Source organism: Spea bombifrons, chromosome 7 (genome assembly GCF_027358695.1).
Source record: "Spea bombifrons isolate aSpeBom1 chromosome 7, aSpeBom1.2.pri, whole genome shotgun sequence".
Classification (NCBI taxonomy): Eukaryota; Metazoa; Chordata; class Amphibia; order Anura; family Pelobatidae; genus Spea; species Spea bombifrons.
In genome coordinates this window covers 45,131,928-45,154,700 of record NC_071093.1, presented here as the reverse complement: position 1 = coordinate 45,154,700, position 22,773 = coordinate 45,131,928, and the positions used below count along the sequence as shown (strand labels likewise).

Genomic DNA, 22,773 nt, shown 5'->3' with positions numbered 1-22,773 from the left:
TGCCGGGGCCTTGAGGCAACTCCTAAAGTTATAGGCATTCAGCTCTACGCGGGCAATTGGGCAGGGGCAGGGGCAGAACTCTGTGGTCTCAGGTGCCAATTGGAAGTTGCCCAGCAGATTAACTCGTTCAGTACCGGGGAGCGGTGAGAACTCCATTATGCAACCCTATGGCTCTGAAGATCTTAGAGATGTGACCCTTCTGACGCTCCTGCCCCCCCCCGAGGGGTAATTTTATACAAGGCAAAACTCGGCTTCCTGGGGTATTATGTGTTTGATGTTGTGGTTTTGGGAAGCGGCAGAGACGTGAGGATAGACTGATAGATCTGAGTAGATTTCTCGGTTATTTTTATTATAAGTAAAGAAATTCCCCTGCAGGCCGGTGCCGCGGTTCTGTGGGGCTTGCAGTCAGCTGTCAGAATGTATAAAAATATGCAGCTAGGGCATTAAAATTGTTCGAATATGCACAGAGGATAAACCGTACGTGCCCCTCATTCCTCCACGCTGTCCCTCTTTCCTCCCCGGATGTCCGTTTCTCCTGATCTGTGCCCTTTTTCCTCCTCTGATGCCCCTCACGTGCCCACTGATGCCCATCTATTCTCGCCTAAAGTCTCTCCTTTCTCCCCTCATGCCTCTTCACCCTCCCTTGATGCCCTTCTCTCCTTCCTTTTGCCCTCTTTCCTCCCCCGATGCCCCTCTCTCCCCCCTGATGCCCCTCTCTCCTCCCCTGATGCCCCTCTCTCCTAGGAGGTCAGAATGTTTGCTGGGTATGAGGGGATCGCAGGGTTCTACAGCCCTAAAAGCCCCGATAATGTGTATAGAAACAGCAGGGAACGGCTTTATAAATTAAACGGGGTAAATAAACCCCATTATTCTTCTTTTAAATGCCCCAATAATGTAATCCAATCAACTGCACAATAAGAATGTGTGTATATTACTTTGAATGAAATCTTGAGGATTTGTCATTGCTGGGGAAGTTTCTGTTACGGTGATTCAGACGTCCCCACAAAACGTAACTTTCACTCCACAAACATCTCGGACCCTCCAGTCTCCCGCTAATGGCCCCTGGTCCGGTGTGTCAGGTGATCAGCGAGCTTCTTACAGTAACCAACACATGGCTTCTTCTCTGCTCGTTCGCTTTGTATGCTGGGGAAGTGCAGTACCTGGGGGTCTTTCAATGTTATTGGGTGAGAGTTACAAGAGTTGGGGTCCCACCTGTGCAAGGAGTTCTCATTGCCTCCAAACCTAAGGGTCCCACCTGCGCAAGATGGATATATTTGCATAATATAAGGGGTCATTCTGTCCAATAATATTGCTCCCTCTGATTGCGAAATCCTCAGTCTTGGGACATCCCATGCCCAAAGTCATCAAAGTCTTAGAGGTTCTAACAAATTGCCCCACCATTCAACGCCACCTCCACGTAACGCCAAGTCCTAAATGTTCTTGGTGGGGACGAGAGCTGCTGGAACAAGGCTTTTCTTAATAGTGGAGTTCATCAGCTCCATTCATGAGGTTCTCTCCAACGAGTGAGGCGCTGATCCATGTGAGGAGATCCTGAAATCCTCCGCGGCTCCTAGGGCTGATCTTGATAATGAAAGTTCTGTTCGGAACCCCCAAAAGTGCTGTCAGGAGCTCACAATTCCAAATCCACACAAAAAAAGACTAAAATGGTCTTCATTTTATTTCTCTCCCACCTGTACGTTTCAGGCTCCAGATCTCGTGGGTGGAACTTGGTGGCCTAAATTACGAGGTTACCTTCTATGGATAGAAATATTGGCTTCTCTGCTTCTTTAAGCCTTTTTACATCCTACTAAAAAAAAAGATTCCAATTCTATCCGACTTTATTCAACAAGGTAAAAAGTTTTATTCTCAAATCAGAAATACTTCGACGTTCCTGCGCGGCCCGCGGACTTCCCGTGACGAGTCAGCGGACGATTAACCGGCTCTCTGAGCTGCTGTTATCTTGACAGCCAAACTCCCTCGTTTCGCTCCTGCGTTCTTAGATACAGCATCTCAGGTAATCAGCAACAATCGGATTACCGGCTAAAGCTTTTGTCGCTTGAGGTTCAGATTCCACACCCAGCCTGGTTTAGTCATTTACAAAGTCCTAGCTCGGAAGGACACCGTTATCGATGGTATTAATGGTTTGGAACTTTCAGACTGATCATGGAACATCTTGACCATTTCTGATGGATCATACCAAGTCATCACAGCTCACCCATTGGTCACTATACGGTTCCTAATAGTCCAATTAACAATCCTTCGATATGGAGTCTTTAGTTAACACTAAATACATTTTATTGGCCAAACGTAGAAAAAAAAGTTTTATTAATTATTTCATTGTTTTTCTCACTCTCTTTCAAGCCCTATCTTCTCCAGCAACCGCTTCTGTATCTCTATCTCCTTCTCTGCTTCTCCTTCTCCTTCTCCACAGGTCCACTTCTCCTTCTCTGATGCTCTTCTTCTCCTGCTTTGCTTCTCCACCTTCATTGTTCTGTCCTCTTCCGAGTCCTTCCGCAACATGAGCTTCCATGTACACCACGGGGACAATCTGTTCCCCAATTAGAGGAATGGGGTAGAGGTTGTCCCCTTGGGGGAGCAGAGGCTTCACCCTGTCATGAACGTACTTGAAAGGGGAGAGAATAATGCGGGCGGGTTCAGAGAGAGATGGAGAAGTGGAGCGTCAGAGAAGGAGAACCGATTGTCGGAGAAAGTAGGGAGTCATTGAGAGAAAGCGATTGAGAGAGAAAGAAGCCGTCCGAATTCCGTCTGAACCGAATGGGCAGGAAATTTGTTGGAAACAAAAAAAAATGTATCTATGGTTTTTGGGCCATCTGATGAATATTGCAGGTTTATAAGATTTCTTTGTGTGTAGAGTATCAGGGTCTCACTTTAACCCCCCCTTCTTACACTAAAAGTGTTGATTTGCTTGCCCTCCAGTGCTTTAAATTCCATCTCCACCCCCCCTCCAATAAAACTGCAGACACGGATTTTGACCATGAAACCCAACAAGTCTGCTTTCCCGAGAGAAGACAAACAGTTTCTGTTTATTTTTAACCACTCGGATGACAAAGCCCTTCTAGGAACGTCCGCAAATCCTTTTGACAGCTCATCCGCTAAGCACTCTCTCTGTTGCCCCCGCGTTTCACGGAACTGAAGATAATGTTTGGTAAGATGTAGGCCAGCCTCTGCCCGTGGCACTGACAGATGACAAGCGCTATCAGTGTCACGGTGGCTGCTGAAGTCCCCGTGATGGCACGTTCCTGGCACTCATCATCAATCAAAAGATAAAAGTTGTGATCCATAATTCTTTATCGGAATTCTCAGATTTTCAGGGTTTCACAAAGAAACATTAAAAACAATAAGAAGGGCTGAAGGAAGGCCGGTCAAGGAGAACGGAGGAACCACCAACGTCAACGAGAAGGCCAAGAGCTGAGTTTTTGGCCAATGCTGGTCTTTAGAGATGGATAAGAACTTTCGTATTACTTTTTACCATCTAGAACCTGGCATTAGGAACATTCCAAAACTCCCAAAACTTCTTAATTTTAGTCTAGCACAATCAGAGATCTCGGCATGAAGCCAGGAAGGCCAAGGATCAAACCAAGAAGCTGTCACCAGAAGGTTTGCGAGTCGAATTCCAGAAGTCCTCCGTCTTGACGCTTGACCAGGATGTCCGAGACCAAGACGAGGACTGTTTATTATCCGTCATTGGAATTATTCAAAAGGAATTTCCTGGTCGATTCAAATTTTTGGGGTATGTCGAATATTTGGAACCTTTTTGGAATGTTTGAAGTTACCTTTTACACGACAGGTAATGTAACAAAAGTGAATGAAGAAGAATTGAGAAGTTGGTTCTAGTTAAGGGCTCTTGGTGTCTACCATGAGAAGAAGACATCTGAGGTCTTGAAATCTCACACTATCCAAGATAAAGAGGTCACTAAACCCCCATTAATGTTTTTTATTTATATTCTAATCTGGCGAATGAAGTTAAAATCCCCAGATGAACAATCGAAATGATTTCACCCGCCGATGTATTCACCTTTTAGTGAATAAGACCCCGCGTGTTCACATTTTGTCGAAGTTCTTATATAATACTCAGGTGGCCAAGTGCAGTAACCCTATAAATGCTGGACAGAAGTGTGACCGGCATCTGTCACGCAGACAAGCTACACGGATTTGGATATAATTCTAACCGGCGTCTGACCCCCTCGGGAGGGCGAGTGGGTCATTGTGCTGAAGATAATCACTTTTCAAGAAAAGATTAGTCACCAGCTGGGTTTTAGTTACGCCAGGAGGCGGCTTAGAGGGTCCGACGTGTAGACCGAGGGTTCACTCGGGGGCAGAGGGCCGCGCGTAATCCTTGCCGCGGAGAGATAGACCGATGGGTTAGAACGTGTCCGGATGAGACGCGCCGGGTTTAGGTTTACGCACCGGTTATTGGGGCTGTGATGTAAGGAGATTTGTGGCTCGTGGAACGATATTATGTAAAATAATGTAACTGAATATTTTCGGCATCATTTTGCATCTTTAGAGTTCCATTTATGAACTTTTTTGGAGATTGTGCTAAACAGGACGGTGGGGAGAGGAGTGCATAGGAGTTTGGTTACTGGAGCAGTTTGGAGGAGCGTTGTGAGAGCAGATAGGGGAGGGGTAATAGGAGCAGTTTGGGGAGGAGTTACAGGGAGGGGTTAGAGGAGCAGTTTAGGGAGGAGTTACAGGGAGGGGTCATAGGAGCAGTGGGGAGAGTAACAGGGAGAGCTGATAGGGGAGGACTACGCGGAGGGATTATGGGAGCAGTTAGAGTAGGTGTTATGGGGAGGAGTTATAGGAGGAGTTAGGGAGGAGTGCCAGTTCTGGGAGGAGTTTTGGGGCAGCGCTTTCATTGCGCCAGAGGCCTGTAGGCAGTGGCCTATGTTACACTGTATTACACTCGATCATCATTATAGAGGCACAGAACGCATCCAATCCTACCCCAAAATCCTGATATTAGAACCCGTTCGTTTTCCGGAACATATTAGAAAGATGTGATTTAAGTTAAAAGCCCGAAACGGGAAAAGAGGAACACCGGGTCCCCAGCCATCTTCTTCTGAGACCCCAATCCCCGAAAGGACATGTGGCCCCTAACTTGTGTCTCTGGAAAAGCCAAGGGGGTCTCCGTCCCAAGAGAAGAGCAACTGAAGCCTTCAAAGGGATTTGGGGGGCCCACATTGCCCGCCAAAAAGCCAAGTCAACCACCAGCCATCGTCCAGGCCAGTGTGGAAAGAAAGCCCCGCCACGGTCAAAGTGTACCCCTTACCCACCCTCGTGTGATTAGCACCCAGATGGACCTGACCTAGGGACTTCAAAAAGACGCCTCGGGGTTCTTGCCACCCTTAGCCTTGGGACCAGAGGACCAAAGTTTCCCTCTAACAAATATTTAAAAAGAATAAAAAAATGAGTAGAAATTAGAAGAGCCCAGATGCATACTGGGAAACTGCTATTATGTTTTAAGTACAGGTGAGATGTTTTTTATAATATTCTTAAAAATTATATTAAAAATCTATTATTACAAATATATAAAAAAACCCACCATATATAAAAAATGTATATATTAATTGCAAATATATAAAAACCGCTATATAAAAAATATATTAAAAATGTATTAATTACAAATATATTTTAACAAACACCGATTTGCTAAAACTAATAATTTAGACCAATTTTGCATCAATTTGAGTGAAACTGGGGTTGAATTCCACTAATCTCTGGGTCTCCCCCTTCCTAAATAGAATGTGGTTTTTTCACCCCTGAGGGGGGTACAGAATATAGGGAATTGCTTACCGAAACATTCTGAGTCATTTTTTCAAGTTTTATCATATTTTTAATCTTATTTTATGCCCGGAAGGATCTGTGAAATCAAAAGAATAAAATCCCATGGAATCTTCTGCGTCGGGATATTAAAAATCCATATTATTAAACCCGCAAGCGAAAAAATAGGTTAAAACGTGAAAAAAACCCTCACCCTACATGTTTATTTGATAAACACATAAATCATGTAAATATTTTCTAAACGATAATTATTCCAAGATTTTATTTGACAGAATAAAAAATTTTAAATTATTTATTATTTTGTTTTTTAGTACATTTTCCCACATATATCCAAATTTAAAAGTAAAAGATAATGACATCTCCTGAGATATTCATGACCTAAATCTGAAATATTTCTGGTATTAAACAGCACTGATATTTTCATTATTTTTGATTGTCTTCAATAAAATAGTTTTTGGATTTTTATAGCATTTTTATTGCATTAATCATGTTTTTTTATTACTTTTCTGGCAAACAATTGGACAAATTACCTGCAAAAATATCTTACCCTCTGATCAGATTTTTTTAAAAAATCAATAGAAAAACAGGAATTGGGGACCCTTCTTTTTCATGTTTAGATTGCAAGCTCATAGGACCAGGACCCTCTGCAGGGACCTGATAATAATAAAAAAAAAACACCAATTACATATTTAGGACATTTTTTGAAGTTAACTTTGGTCAGATTCCAGAAATAATTTTTTTTTGGGACAAATTAAAAAAAAACAAAAAAAAAACACGCATACAAAAAAAAAACTTTTTAAAAAATTTGTGGAGAAGCGCCGGTTACTCCCGACATCTAACATTTTGGGGGAGGGGCGTTCTGTAGAATTATTCTTCATTTCGATTTCAGATTAGGTGCCGGTACTGGCTACGGGTGACCCCCCCACATACACACAAAAAAGTGAAAATAGATGATTTTTCCAAATTACCAAATCTGTCATTTTTCTTACAATCTGTTGCGTGGGATTCTAATGCCGCTCCTGGACTCCCAAAGGAATTTTTCTAATAAATGCATCATTTAGGGAATTTATTTGGGCTCTGATTAACCCTTTGGGTACCGGAATGGGAGCCCTGCACACACCGTTCCACCCCGCTGTGTGAAGGTCCCCGGCGGCTGTCACATGATCGCCCACCCCTCGCTCCGCCGCTCAGATCCTTTTTTTTTTTTTTGCTGCTTTCCCCGCTCGGTGACCTCGCTCGGTAGATGCCGACTGCCCCGGCTCTGCGGCCACAAGGATGCCGTCGGTGTCCGTCTTCTGTAAAGGAGCCATGCTGATCAGCAGGTGAGTCCAAAGCACCCCACCGGGCACCTCCATCCGCGGGAGGGCGGACGGGGCAGATGTCGGGGGTTTGGGTTACGGAGAAGGAGCGCGGCGAGAGCCGTCAACATCTCTTAATCCCGTCTGAGGCGAAAGCCACCGACGTCTACTGGAATTCGTCCAAGACGGGGGCAACAAAGCCGCGATCAAAAGAAAATACCCCCCCTTCCACGATGTTTCATGCCCTCCTTTATTTACTTTCCCTTATTTATAAGACCCCCCTCGTCACCCCCTCGTCTTATTTATAAAAAACCCCTCGTCACAATTGCCCCCGGCTGCTTCCACGCATCCTCACGGTGTTACCCCGCAGGTTAATTGCCACAAATCCCAGAGGTGGAGGGGCAAACATTTCCTTTTGCCTCCGCCTTCCAACGCCAAGAGTCCCAGCCAGAGCTTCATCGTCTTCATATACGACTTCTTAAGCCGAGGCTTGAGTTATCTATACCCAGGAACAGGGGGCTTTGCCCCAATCTCAGGGTCTCCGGGGCAGATTCTCGGGGTCACAGAGTCTGGAGAGACTGCTTCTTATTCTCCCCCTGCTGTGATCATATATAAGATATATATATATATATATGGTGCTTTTGCTCCCAGTATGTGATGGTTGATCTCCCTGCTTGAATGCAGGTGACTCCATTAAGTGTCTCTTTAAATAATGACAAGTCAAGGTTTCCATGACGACCGGTATTGGAGCCAATTGTTTGACACATTTGACGAGTCGCTGCATAGAATCTTCACGATGGGCTACTAAAGGGTTACAGAGCTATGAAGAAATGAATGGGTTAATAACATCAACTGCAATATTCTGAACCCACGTAAGAAAAATGCCTTTTGCCCTCATTCAGTGCCTCCTCTGTTTTTAACCATTTATTTGCTCTAAATCATACATTTTTTGCACTACGGAGGTTTGTGGGATTATTTAATGGGGTTCACAAATCATCATAAATTCTACCACCTCTACTGGGAGTCCATTCCATGCTTCCAATGATGGAATATTTTTTTTTATTATTATTATTATTATTTTTTTTTGCTTTAATGCCAGCCTCGGGCATTTCAATTTAACACTTTTTGGACAAAATGACAATATCGCCAGGGCAGGGTAACATCGTGGATTACAGTTCCTTCTCCAACATCTGCTGTGCGGATAAATCTGATATTAATACGTTTTATTTGGGGTTTTAACCCAAAAGAGTAAACAGGGCTTTCATTTCTTCTGCCTGCACTGACCTTGGGCCTGACCTTGACCTCATCGCGTTTCCACCTCCTAAATCCGTGACCTCGTCTCTGGTCGGTGGAAGCCCTTGTTGACCGACCAGTAGGGTTGAGCAGTCAAACTATACCTCCCGAGGTTCATGATTCTTATATCTAAGTCCAGAGTCCTCAGAGAGAGGAGAGACGTCCAATGTCACAGCAGGCAGAAGAGAGGGTCACTCACCTGAGTCCAGGTGAAGCTCAGGTCCCAATCCAAGTGTCAAGCAGGGCAGGAACAACCAAAAGAACGGTCTGATATCCGAGATTCACGTCCCAGCCAAATAAAATAATTATTTTTGGTAAATGGAGTGATAGGATTGTAGAACCAAGTGGTGGAGGGGTGGGGAGCGCTGCTTATAGAGGAGAACCTCGTAACCGTCTCCATTGTTACATTCGATCAGGTGTGTGACATGTAACAGAGTCTGAACGCCCCCCTCCCCCGCGCCAAATATATCTTTAAATTATTTATCATTAAATTATTCAACAATTTAAAAGATGTGTTTTTTTTATTCCCATTTCTTTTTATTTAATTTTTTTTAAATATATTCACTTTAAGACTAAAATCTGAACAAAAATGTACGATAAAAACGGTAAAATGTTATCAAATAGTTAAATCTTTCAGCAGCTCCAGTCTTTTATTTATTTTTTCCTCCCCAGGACATTAATGGGTCCTTACGGGATGGATCGAACGGTATATTGCATGGAATTTAACGACTGCACCAATGGATTGGGTAATGTCTTATATTTTATATTATTTTTATTATTATTATTATTGTTTTAATAAGTAATTAATTAATTTTTGTTTATAGCGCCACCATATTCCAGAGCGCTGTACAATGGGATATATATATCTATATAATATTGGGTCAGAAAATATTTTATTCTGTCGCATTCATATCGCTCAGTTTTATCACAGCGTTCATTTATAATAATGCAAAGGTAATGAGGGATTCACCTGTGTGCAAGCAAGGTATCCAAACATTGATGAACTAAAATTCCCATCATCCTTTGACAGCTAACGCAGCCGGTGCAAACTCTGGCACCCTAACCCTTACAGATGGGAAATTTCACCCATTTAAAGGGTTAAAAAGTATTAAATAAATATTAATATAAAGAAAAAAAGCATTTTGTTTATTTTGATATTTTTTGATATTGTTGCCCTTCTAAAACACGTATTTTACTTAATACCATAAATATTTAAGCAAAAATGTATTCAGATTGGGCTTTGATGAAAATACACAGATTTCTTTAAAATGTTTTCTTTAAAAGATTTTTTTTTTTTATTCAATTAAATTACATTTTAATTTCTTTAAAACTGCCGGGAAATATTATCCCTAAATAATAAAATCACGAGTTTTATCAGAAATTTCTCTGTAGGGATACGCAGTGTTTGAGACCTCTGGGTGAAGCCTCGGCAGAAGCAAAACCATAAGGAAAAGATTTCGCCGCCGGAGATGAATGAGAAACGCGATTGGTTAAAAAGCTCATATTATATAAAAAAAATATTATAAAATATTTACTAGAAATCTGTTATTGTTTATTATAAATATTATTATAGTATTTATTATTATATTAATAAATAAATATTATATTTTTTACGAAATATTTATTAAAAAATCAGCAAAAATACTTTTTTTAACACTAAATTGCGGTAAGGAACGGAAATTTTAGGCAGTTGGATGGACTGGCGTTTCGTGCCACGCGGTAATCGCCCCGCTCAGCAATCAGATGGGATTTGGCCTCCGCCGGCGCCCGGATGAAAGAGGATTTGTGGAATTGTATTGGAAATACTCTATGAGACCATTACTTCAATTGCATCAGGAGACCAGCGGGGGTGGGAGCCGGGCTCAGAAAGAAAATGAGATATAAAAGAAATAAACCGATTTATAGGAAAATACTCAATCACCTAGAAAGAGGAAGAGGGGCAGTTTCTGGGCGTTATATACCCCGGCGGGAGATCTTACCCCCGGCAGCGGAGGGCATGAAGAATGGGTATGTGGGTACAGGGTGTGACACCCTGCCATACCTGGGAACTGTCAAGGTTTTACCCCTGAGTCTCAGCGTTTTTTTACCCCAAAGGTGAATGGGCAGATTTGCAGGGTTTTTACCCCCAGTCTCAGGGTCTCGGAGTAAATGGGGCAGATTCTCAGAAGCCGAGCTCCTATTCTCCTCTGATTTAATGATATCTTAGCCTCCCGTGTGGTGCTTTTCTCCCTGCTTTATCACAGCTGGAATCCCTGCTTGAATACAGGTGACTCCATACAGATTTACCTCCCGGCAAGTGACAGTTTCCATGACGACCTTTATCAGAAACATTCGGGCTGCCACCTAATAATGAGCCCCTACAATAATGATGAGTTAGTAAAGGTTTCATATTTGGGGGGTGTGGGGGGGGTTGGACGGGGATCTTTACGCTTACAGGGGCTTCGAGCTGTAAATAAACACCGATGGGCAGTGAAGGGGAAGCTGGGGAGCAGGAAGAACACAGATTTCCCTCCCGTTGTACAGCGCTACTGAATATGATGGTGCTATATAAATCAATAAACACGTGTTTTTATATTTTAATACATATACGGTATATATATATGTTACAGAATTGTCTGATAATCGTGGATAATTTATTATATATATATATAGATTTATTTATAAATATATTTTTTATTTGTTTTTTATGTTTCTGAATTTCAGGGATAAAGGTAATCGGAGGACTTCGGGAGAGCAGCAGAGAGGAGTACGGCGTTTATGTCAAAAGAATCCTTCCGGGCGGCGTGGCTTATTCTGATGGTATATTAGATTAAGTCCCCTATCTGGGTCAGAACTTTTTTACTGAGAGGGTGGTAGATACGTGGAACAGCCTCCCAGCAGAAGTGGTAGAGGGTAATACAGTGAGGGTATTAAACATGCATGGGATAGACATACGGCTCCTGAATCTAAGACGAGACCAACGACTGATTAAGGTTTGAGTCAGAAAAGACGGGGGCCGAATGGGGCCGATCTGGGGGCAGATTCCAGGTTTCTTTGAACGTAATTTTTTTCTGTTTTCTCTACCCACAGGACGGCTGCAGCCTGGAGATCAGATCCTGGAAGTGAATGGAGAGAGTTTATTGGGGGTATCTAACGAGAGGTAATAACTGCAGCGTATGTTCAATGCTTCGACAGCATTTACGGTCGGGGGGGGGGTCCAAAAACCGAAAAATAACCCAATATCCCCAGAGTGCTGACCAATAAGGATTCAGGTGGGAGATCACGCAGAGTCATATCTAGAGCGAGGAAATTGGGAGAGAAAGGGATTTTCCTCTATCTATCAGGCTCATGCGATAATAATGCAGAGGGCTGAGTGGCCTTCACTGATGGGGTTTAATATTAAGCGCTACGGAATATGATGGCGCTATATAAAACTATAAATAAAAATATTAATAATAATAATAACAATAATAATAATAATAACAATAATAATAATAATAACAATAACAATAATAATAAATCGTAACAGGAGGAGATTTGGACTCAGTGGGGACACCTGGTGGCTGATTTGCTAACTGCTTTATAGACAGACAAATCATGGTTTTTCTATAATCCAATATTTCGGATGGCTGTTTACAAAAACTACCCCATACATTAAATTTTTATGAGCGAAGGACTCTGTTCGATCACTAAAGTGTGGGAGTTGACAGGGTAGGTAGGGTTTTTAAGTGGTTCCTTTTAATTTGCAGGACGGGGGGGGGGCAAGGGATTGGGTTAATGCCCCTCCTAAGAGGATTTTACTTATTTTAAACCCCCTCACAGCAATGGGCCGGAGGTGGAAGGGTCAAGATGTCCTCCCTTGGTTATCAGGGAACTCTGGTGACCACCATTTAGTTTGTTAGTTAGTTTGTTAGTTATTTTATCTTTCTTTTTTTATTAAATTTTTTAGCGAGTTGGAAGGAAGTTTTACTTTACTGAGAGGATAGTAGACAAGTAGAACAGCCTTCCAGCAGAGGTGGTAGAGGGTAATACAGTGAGGGTATTAAACATGCATGGGATAGACATACGGATCCTGAATCTAAGACGAGACCAACGACTGATTAAGTTTTGAGTCTTTGCAGCAGGATAAACGGGCAGACTAGATGGGGGCCGGATGGGGGCCGATCTGCCGGCAGAGTCTATGTTTCTAAGACCTTAAACTTTCTCTCGACAGAGCCGTTGATATTCTGCGATCCGCGTCGGCCACCAGCTACATGCGTCTTCTCATTGCCAGAGATGATGAAGCCAGGTAAGGGTTAATGTTCACGTTTTTACATATTGTGGAGGATGCTGGGAGTCACGGCACCCGGAGTCTGGTGTCTGTCTGGGGTGTCCGAGTCCTTCGTCTCATTTCTTTATTGTCATTAAATGTGTTATCTAAGCATTGCATTAAGAGGTTTATTCACTAAAGCGGGATTTTACAGTAGAGTTACAGCTTCAACCGCGCTTACAACAGCTACACTCAAACTCTCCATTATGGACCTCAGTCCGTTCAACATACAATTGTCAGGCTTGGCTATTCATAATAAACGATGAAGTTAGTGAGTTGAAGCTGAAACTCTGTGTTACTGAGAGGGTAGTAGGTAAGTGGAACAGCCTCCCAGCAGACGTGGAAGAGGGTAATACAGTGAGGGGATTAAACATGCATGGGATAGACATACGGCTCCTGAATCTAAGACAAGACCAACGACTGATTAAGGTTTGAGTCTTTACAGCAGGAGAAACGGGCGACTAGACGGGGGCCGGATGGGGCCGATCTGCCGGCAGGTTCTGGGTTTCTGTATAAATTTGCTGGGTTAGTTTTTTTTATTATATATAACATATCACTTTATAATATACCGTATAAGGGCTAAAGAGTTTTTGGGATCCAATTGATTGTTTCCGTTCCCTTTGTAACGTTACGATGGAATCATTTGTTTTTTATGGTTTTAATGACACAATTGTTACAAAGGGTTAAAACCATCCTGCGAGAGGAAGTCGCTTTAATCCTCAGACGGACTTTGCAGCATTCAGTGTCCCCGGGTTATTACATGGGAAGGTCACGGGAGACGGACCCCCCGAGGGTTAATCGGCTCACTCCGGCCGATTCGCTGACACATTTGCTAAGCAGTCCTGATATCATAAAAATAACTTTAAAGCCGACTCTGCAGGGGTCAGGAGAAGAGGACCTTAACCCTAAAAATGCCGGAGGTGCGATGTCACAAGCTTTGGTTAAAGGACATAAAATCTCCCAGCAGATCGGCCCCCGTTCGGCCCCCGGCCCGTTTCTCCCGCTGTAAAGACTCAAACCTTAATCAGTCGTTGGTCTCGTCTTAGATTCAGGAGCCGTATGTCTATCCCATGCATGTTTAATACCCTCACTGTATTACCCTCTACCACTTCTGCTGGGAGGCTGTTCCACTTATCTACCACCCTCTCAGTAAAGTAAAAGCTGAATATCACTGATTTAATGAAATCATCTCTTCCATGCATCCCAGGAAGGAATTCTCTGAGCTGATGGAAAAGTACGGAGCACACAGTGACTGTGGATCCTCCAGAAGTTCCCCCGTCATGCACAGCAGTGAGTATATCACCGACGTATTGGTTTGTCAGTGAGGAATGTGGCCGCTTTCTGTAGCAGGATTTGGTCATTAAAGGGCGATTTCACATCATTTTTTTAGCACACTGTCTTCTCTTTTACCCCAGTTGTAGTCTTTGCCCCATAATATAAAGTTTTCAGGCAGCTGCATATCAGCCGTTTGTATGATTCTCGCTCTGTTATCTGACCCCCGATCTACTAAACCCCCCCGACTCCTTATCATACTGCCTGTGGGGAACAATAGAATGGCTCAGTCTTAATCACTCAGCCGGACTCTCTGACTAAAGGAAGTCTATGGAGGAAAAGACGTAATTAGCATTACTGTATACAGTGCTGGGGTTCTTGTATTCTTGGGCAGATCATTTCTAATGCCTGTCCTTCTCAGGCAGATATCTGGAGAGCACGTCCTCGGAGTCTTCCTCCCGTTCCCAGAGTCCTTTGCTGCTGAGTCCGGCCAGCTCTCACGGCCAATTCTCAGGGAGTTCTTGTCTGTCCCACCACTCACTTTCAAGGTATGAAACACTCAAGTCCCCCGGATAAACCGTGTAGTATAAATGGAGAGTGGTGCTGAAAGTGGTGCAGTGTATTGTGTGTGGCTGATGTGGTGTGCTGAAGCATGAATGTCTGAGTAATGTCATGTGTGCTGCTGAGCAGTGGTGTGTGTGTTGCTGAGAGTGGTGTATTTGTTGCTGAGAGTGGTGTGTGTGTTGCTGAGCGTGGTGTGTGTGTTTGTGTTGCTGAGCATGGTGTGTGTGTTGCTGAGTGGTGTGTTGCTGAGTAGTGGCGTGTGTGTTGCTGAGTGGTGTGTTGCTGAGTAGTGGCGTGTGTGTTGCTGAGTAGCGGTGTGTGTGTTGCTGAGTGGTGTGTTGCTGAGTAGTGGCGTGTGTGTTGCTGAGTAGTGGCGTGTGTGTTGCTGAGTGGTGTGTTGCTGAGCAGTGGTGTGTGTGTTGCTGAGAGTGGTGTATTTGTTGCTGAGCGGGGTGTGTGTGTTTGTGTTGCTGAGCATGGTGTGTGTGTTGCTGAGTGGTGTGTTGCTGAGTAGCGGTGTGTGTGTTGCTGAGTAGTGGTGTGTGTGTTGCTGAGTGGTGTGTGTGCGGCTGAGTAGTGGTGTGTGTGTTTGTGTTGCTGAGTAGCGGTGTGTGTGTTGCTGAGTAGCGGTGTGTGTGTTGCTGAGTAGCGGTGTGTGTGTTGCTGAGTAGCGGTGTGTGTGTTGCTGAGTGGTGTGTGTGCGGCTGAGTAGTGGTGTGTGTGTGTTTGTGTTGCTGAGTAGTGGCGTGTGTGTTGCTGAGTAGTGGCGTGTGTGTGTGTTGCTGAGTAGTGGCATGTGTGTTGCTGAGTAGTGGCGTGTGTGTGTGTTGCTGAGTAGTGGTGTGTGTGTTGCTGAGTAGTGGCGTGTGTGTGTGTTGCTGAGTAGTGGTGTGTGCGTGTGTTTGTGTTGCTGAGTAGTGGTGTGTGTGTTGCTGAGTAGTGGTGTGTGTGTTGCTGAGTAGTGGTGTGTGTGTTGCTGAGTAGTGGTGTGTGTGTGTTTGTGTTGCTGAGTGGCGGTGTGTGTGTTGCTGAGTAGTGGCGTGTGTGTTGCTGAGTGTTGTATGTGTGTTGCTGAGTGTGATGTCTGTGCTGAGAGTGGTGTAGCTATGGTTGAGTCATGGTTCAGTGGCCCTCAGTTTGGTTAGGTTTGCAGGACATCTCATGTCTGGCTCATGGTCCAGTTTGACCTCAATGACTTCTAACAAAGTCCCTGCGCCGCGGCTTCAACTCATAAAATGTTTTCAGCGACTCAGGGATCCAGAATATCTCCGTGACAAAGTCTACCGGCCTTGGAATAGTGATCAGCGGAGGCTCCAACCGGCAGGACGGCCCGATGGTCTACGTTCAGGAAGTGCTGGCCGACGGGGACAGCTGCAGGGTGAGATCAAACCCTACGGGCGCCAACCCTCACGCCCCCGATCCACCCGCATTTTACACAAAAGTTTTTATTGAAAATACATATATTTGTCTGTGATCAGGATGGACGCCTCCGAGCCGGAGACCAGCTTCTCGCTATCAACAAGGACTCGATGCTAGGAGTCACCAATGAAGAAGCCAAAAGGATCCTGGCCAGATCGAGATTCAGGTGGGTAATACCGGTCTCCGGGTACCAGGCATGATGGAGGTGGAAGGTCCATGGCCGCTAATGTTTTGAGTCGTGCAGTTCCACATCTGGCCACAAGAGGCATCTAAGGTATGATGTGGTTTCTTTAACTGGATCACTGCTAGGTTCCTTCAGTGTACTTTTTATTGAGCGTGTTACACCCTTTATAACGTCCGTCCCTTGGACCAAATAGGGCCATCTCAGGAGCTCCTAGGCTCGTATTTGACATGGACCTCCCCGTAGACCTCCGCGCGCCTGTTGGGGCAGCTTACATAGTGAGACTGTAGAATTCCAGAAAGCCTGCACTTTGAAGTGTGATTAGGAAAAAAAAGATATCGCTCTTTTATATAGGCAACCCCATATTGTTTGATCAGTGGTCTTCCAAAGGGGAGACCCAGGAGCCCAGATGTTGGGCAATTCATTGTAGAGCGTTTCAGGGGTTAACCGTCGTACGGTGCAGTAACTATTGGAGTATTTATGCAAAGTACTTGGTATTTTTCCTTATCTGATAGGCAAGACAGCTGCACAGAAGTCTCCTTTATGCCTACGGCAGGACGGATTTCGAGCGTCTCCGGAGCCAACTGCTCCGGCTTGGGGCAGCAGAGGAGCCTGGGGCATTGCCTGCCCTGCTGCAGACTCAAGCTCCATGTTAGATCCCCGGAGGTAAGCGCGGCCGACAGACATCAGCGGTGGGGCAATTGGTACAGTGACATCATAACAAATTCAACGGTATAGGTGCGTATGAAACACGTATGTTAAGACGGTTTCGGTTTGTTTCAGTGCCGCCACGAGAACCACGTGCCTTCTCCCTCCCCTGATATCTGCCCACCCGAAGTGACCGTGTCAGGTGAGCATCCGCGGCAGGGTCCACATCTAGGCCGATAAACTTTGTATTTTGTTATATATTCTTTATGTGTTAATGTCGTTATCACGCTTGTTGCCTTTTAGCTCCAATGTCCCCACCTAATCACAGATCATCTGCTGGGACGAAAGAGAAGGTCTCGCTCGACCCTCGTGTCCGACTCAAGGAGGAAAAGCTGGAATTGGTGGGTTGTTGTGGCCTTTATTGCCCCCTGGTTCATGTTGCCCCTATTTTAATAGACCAGAGCACAGTCCACACAACCCCCAAAAAGACCCCCCCAGGACTGCGAGTTCTGTCAGACCCAACATTGGCTTCTAAACTCGCTCCTCCGTTACAGATCCTGGAGTTCTTGGGCCTCGATGTCCCAGAAGAGAAATTAAGAGAACTTCATCAGGCGCTGATAACAGACTGTCAGGGGACGGTGGCCTACGGGGGTAAGTCTGGAACCCGGGGATTCCTGGGGAAAAGCTGGCTTCCACCATGGCAGTGAGCAGAAACTGTCAGTTTTCCACCTGTTTCCATGAGTGGCCGTTCTCCAGCAGATGAACTTCCGTGGTAGCTGCCTGGGGGGCATTTTTCAACCCGTGCAGAAACAGAATGGACATGGTGGCAGGAGAAAGGTTTAGGAACGCACCCCCCTGCCCATTTCCCCTCCTACCCCTTACAGTTTAAGTGTTTGGGATAAGCCCCACCTGCGACATCATCTTCCCCACCCACCCCAGTCACCGGGCCTGCCATTGACGTCCAGGTAGCCGGATCGTGCCCAGGTTTGGACATCGTCCACTGTAATGCGGCTGCAGCCGGACCCTTTAGGGAAATTTTATGTGAATTATATTTAAATCTCTTTATTTTTCAGATTTCCTTCAGGTCATGCGCGACAGCCTGCAGGATGAATTAGAGGACGCGGGCCTGGATTACAGCTCCCTGCTCTTCACACATTACCAAGTGGCCAACTTACTGGATACGTCCGCGTTTTACTCTCCCATCGATAAGGTGAGGGGTGGTCCAGAGTCTGGGGGAGCTCCAGTGCAAATCGAGTGCAAGTTCCCGAAAAAAGTTACAAAACCACAAAAAATATGTTGATAGGTATGAGGGAGTAAGTTGTGATGTGTGATAGATGTGATGAGAGTGATGTGTGAAAGGAATGAGAGAGTGAGTTGTGATGTGTGACAGGTGTGATGGGAGTGATGTATGATAGATGTGATGGGAGTTATTTGTGAGTTAGTTTTTCGCTTTACTTGTAGGAGACAGAGGTACCGAGGTTCAGTGACAGCGCCGAGCTCCAGCGGCTGCGGGTGGAAGTGACTGACCTTAGACAGGAGGTCCGGCGGCTCAAGGTGAGCGTTTTGGGACAGGGCATTTTTTTCAGTATATTTACATTTTCAGATACTTTATGATATACGATTATTGAAAGAATACTTCCTGTTTCCTCAGAGATTGCTAAAGGAGGCAGAAAACAGTAAAAGGGCAGCCGAGGAGGGACTGGAGAGACTGAGCCAGGTGAGTGCAGACAGATGGAATCCGGTGGAGATAAATCTTAGAGCCGTCATCATCCCCAGAGCAGTCTAACGCTCCCTGCTTGCTTCGCAGAAAGTAATGGGGCTTTTATCGGACAATCGGTGCCTGCAGAACAAACTGCACGTGGCGGAACTTGCGCAGCACCGGGCTCACAGCGCGGAGCACGATTACGAGGAGGTGGTTCACCTCCTAGAGACCGAAATCACGGAGCTGAAGAACCAGGCGTCCGCAAAGAAGAACCTAACGGCGTTAGAGTTCCACGAGGTGAGAAACAAGGTTTCCCAAGATTCCTGTCTCACTCTGCCGCCGATGGGCGTGCGGTCAGCGCTCCAACTACTCCTGATTTGTTAGGGAAGTTAACCTACATTTGTTACATTTTTCTGGGACGATCCCAAAAGCAATTTCCAACTTTTATCCAAAATGAACATTAAGCCAAAAATGCCATTTAGAGCGTACAAGGAGAGGTGGATTCTTATTGGTTCAAAGGCACAGCGGATCCTGGAAAGGATCCAACTTGTGTCGGATGGGTTTATTATTTTTTTCCCTTCACTATATTATTATTATTTTTCCGATATTGTTAGAATGTAGACATTATCCGATAGTCCTTTAGGTAAGTCAGGTGACTCATATTTTAACCAATCATATCGTCCTTTCTACATTAAGGGTTTGGACCTGAATCGAAGGTTGTCGTTATCCGACTGCCAGCTACGGAAGTCTGAGATGTCTCGGAAACACCTGGAGTTGTCAAATGAGAAGCTTCTCGGCTTTGTCCAGGTAACTCGGGCGGATAGGTAGACAGGTGGGGAGAGATTTCTGAAGAAGAGACCTCTGAGAGCCCCAAATCTCACGTAATTTAACACTTTTTTTGTGTGACCCAATAAAAGATATCAACTAAGGACTCCATTTTCTCTTGGGCTCAGATCATTTTAATGCATTTATCCATTTTTTCCTTTTTTTTAACCTAGAAAGTCCAGCAAGCGCTTGCGTCTTCACTTCAGAAATCCGACGACAAGCGGTACGATCTCTAAAACTTACGCATTGATTTATTCTCCCGATTTATTTACCCAATTAACAGAATACCTCTAGCTCAATGGCTAAAAAACACTCAAAAATAAAAACGGTGGAATATTTCTGATATATTTAGATTGGAAACCTCCGTTATTTTTGTAGAGATCATAATATGGAGAACAGTCTCGGGGAAAGTCCTCCCAGCGTGGCCGTTCCTTCGATGGAGTCGCTCGCAACAGAAGTCAGCGTCATTCTGGAGTCCTGTAACGGTGAGCGAGTCTCGATTAAAGCTGATCTTTTATTTAAAGCTGCTGTTCCACCTAGGGTGCCTCATGAAATACCCCCAGATAGGTGAGAGGGAGAGGGGTGTGATGGGTGTGTGTGATTGATAGGTATGATGGGAGTGAGGTGTGATGGGTGCTTGATTGATGGGTATGATGGGAGTGAGGTGTGATGTGTGATGGGAGTGATGGGAGTGATGTGTGACAGGTGTGAGCAAGTGAGGTGTGATGGGAGTGATGTAGGGCTTTTCCTGTCCCACAGACTAACAGTGCACATTTTCCATACATGACATCAGGTGTGTTTTGGGATGTAGGAGATTCTACCACAGAGGAAATATATTTAAAAATCGTAAAATCAGAGTATTTTTAAGGAATAAAACGCCGGTGAAATTTATTTTCCAGCCTGTCCGTTCGCTTGTAGCGATTTCCAGAAATACCACAATTCATCACATCAATCGGGGTAAGCGAAAATACATGATTTGGGAATTTTTATTTTATTTTTATTTATTAAAATAATAATTCCCCAGTTAAATTAGTAAAAATTCAATGTCTGCCCTGCGCTGCGGAGAGGCTTAGATCGGCCCCATCCGGCCCCCGTCCAGTCGCCCGTTTCTCCTGCTGTAAAGACTCAAACCTTAATCAGTCGTTGGTCTCGTCTTAGATTCAGGAGCCGTATGTCTATCCCATGCATGTTTAATCCCCTCACTGTATTACCCTCTACCACCTCTGCTGGGAGGCTGTTCCACTTATCTACCACCCTCTGAGTGACGTAAAATTAATGCAAACTTTTTTTCTGCTCGGGTGTTTACACTTCTTTTATAGGTAAAGGTCAAGAATGTTGTTTACGAAAGAGGTTAAACAGGAATATTAGGCTGTTTTGTTTCTTGTAGGCTCTGCAGCCTTCGGATGAGTTGGCCCTCGGTCCCTTCCCTACTCGGGGCACAAAGTCTCAGTTCAAATGAGGAATTATTTTGCGGGGCCAAAGACTCGAAGGATGATTCTACTTAGGGACCTTATTCACGCCGTCATTTCTCCGCTTTGTACATACGGAATAATTTGGTTTTCAAACACGCAGACGGCGTCGGGATTGGAAACGGGTTCATGGAATAGAACCGGAAAGTGTCTGGGGAGGAAATATTAAAATATGGAGAATCATCAGATGGGCAAGAGAGGGGGTGCGGGCTGTTACCCCACACAATGTTCACAAGGTGACCCGGCATCTGTCTGATTAATAATAATGTCCAACAATAAAACATTTTGAGAGGTATTAGCATACCTGACAACTCTAAGAGTTTGCCCCGGAGTCTCGAGGTGAAGGGGTAGATTCTCGGGGTCACACAGTCTGGATCTGACTCCTTCTTATTCTCTCCCGGCTGTGATCATATATAAGACTCTCATTTGGTGCTTTTGCTCCCAGTATGTTATTGCTGATATCCCTGCTTGAATTCAGGTGACTCGGTTAAGTCTATCTTTAAATAATGTCAAGGTTTCCATGACGACCGGTATAAGAGCCATATGGGATAACGTATTTGGCTACATAGAATCTTCACGGTGGGCTATTAAAGGGTTAATATTTCAAGAGTCTCAGGGCCCGCTCCTTGAGGAAGTCCTCAGCTCTGGGTATCGGCCAGAAATCTGTCGGAATCAAACAAAATCAGCTTCAACCAAATTTAATGTAGGAGTTTCCGAGCCCGCTGGCCTTCCAAGACCTTAAAAAATACTTGCTCGCTCGGGACGTGGATTCACGTCAACAGCTGTAAATTCTGTGTTTATGCAGCCCGTGGAGGCGGCCATGACAGTGCTCTCCGACCCGACTTCCTGTTTCCTGTAGGCGCCAAGACAAATAAATCCAACCTCAACCGTTCAGTAAATGTTTTCTTTTTAAAAAAAAACCCCATGAGAAACAGTTATTTTAACTCTCGCCGCTGGTTTTCCTGAAGCGCTTTAGATCGAATCGAACTCTTTTCTCATAATGGGATCTCCGAACAGGAAGTTGCGGTTAACGAAATATCAAATGGTCTAAAAGGCACTCTATTCTAAATCTTGTAACCGAACTCCTTATAATTACCCACACTGGTGGCAGAACCTGGCACGAGAGGGTACATGGCACAAGTTCTTGCCCTTCAGGGGCATATTCAGGTCCCTTATTTCCTACTGTGACGGCGGGGGTTAATAGGAAGCCTCGCTTCTTTATTTCGTCATTAGGCTAAACACATCTCCATAAACTACCATCAAAACCACACGGGATTTCATTCAATTTGTAATAAATTTCTTTAAAAAATAACCCTGCGCTTTGTGTAAAAATATTTTGTGGCTCTCCCTTTAAATGGTTAAACTATGTTTTTCATAAAGAGGGACAAAAAGTATGATGCTTTTATTTTTTTTTGTATAAGCATTTATCAGCTACGGCCGTCGGCCCATCGCTCCTAGAGTCCAGGGAGGAAGTGTGACGGTCCCGTCTCTGGAACCAGTATGGCTGCCGGCAGATTAATGCATCTCTCAACAGCTAGAGGGGCTCTTTTGTTGAGAGGGTGTGGTTAGAGGCGTGGTTGGGTGGGGCTATTTGTGTAACTGGGTATGGTATTTAGAAGAAGAATAATGGGGTTTATTTACCCTGTTTAATTTATAAAGCCATTTTCTGCTGTTTCTATACACATTATCGGGGCTTTTAGGGCTGTAGAACCCTGCGATACCCTCATACCCAGCAAACATTCTGAGCTCCTAGAAAAGAGAGGCATCAGGGGAGGAAAGAGGGGCATCAGGGGGGAGAGAGGGGCATCAGGGGAGGCCCAGACCACTCATAGAGCACCACTGTCCCTACCCCTCCGTGCCTACCCTTTGTGTCACACGCATTACCTCGCACTCACAGAGGGGTGATGGGGGCAGGGTAGATATGTATGGACCAGGGGGAGAGAGGAGGCAGACAAGGACACTGGGAGAGGCAGAGGTGTACAGATGATGGAGGAGGAGGTGTGTGGGAA

The 22,773-nt window shown here is 44.8% G+C and overlaps 1 protein-coding gene across 1 annotated transcript; it reads left to right on the top strand.

The window, feature by feature from the left end:
* Positions 1-7,080: 7,080 nt before the first annotated feature.
* LOC128501945 (syntaxin-binding protein 4-like) lies at positions 7,081-21,055 on the top strand. The gene is made up of 22 exons (XM_053471603.1): positions 7,081-7,127; positions 9,069-9,142; positions 11,100-11,195; positions 11,466-11,535; positions 12,589-12,663; positions 13,892-13,974; positions 14,378-14,504; positions 15,766-15,898; positions 15,999-16,105; positions 16,636-16,786; positions 16,904-16,970; positions 17,072-17,169; positions 17,323-17,419; positions 17,842-17,978; positions 18,230-18,322; positions 18,420-18,485; positions 18,576-18,767; positions 19,167-19,277; positions 19,469-19,518; positions 19,674-19,780; positions 20,195-20,252; positions 20,683-21,055. The coding sequence occupies exons 1-22, from the start codon at positions 7,081-7,083 to the stop codon at positions 20,798-20,800; spliced, it is 2,157 nt and encodes a 718-aa protein (XP_053327578.1). The 3' UTR covers positions 20,801-21,055.
* The last annotated feature ends 1,718 nt before the right edge of the window (positions 21,056-22,773 follow it).

Bases quoted from the DNA above. Each gene is read 5' to 3' on its own strand.
- LOC128501945 (XM_053471603.1), top strand. From the start codon at position 7,081: ATGCCGTCGGTGTCCGTCTTCTGTAAAGGAGCCATGCTGATCAGCAG. The intron at 19,519-19,673 runs GTACGATCTCTA...TTATTTTTGTAG, and splicing joins CAGAAATCCGACGACAAGCG to AGATCATAATATGGAGAACA. The intron at 19,781-20,194 runs GTGAGCGAGTCT...TTTATTTTCCAG, and splicing joins CATTCTGGAGTCCTGTAACG to CCTGTCCGTTCGCTTGTAGC.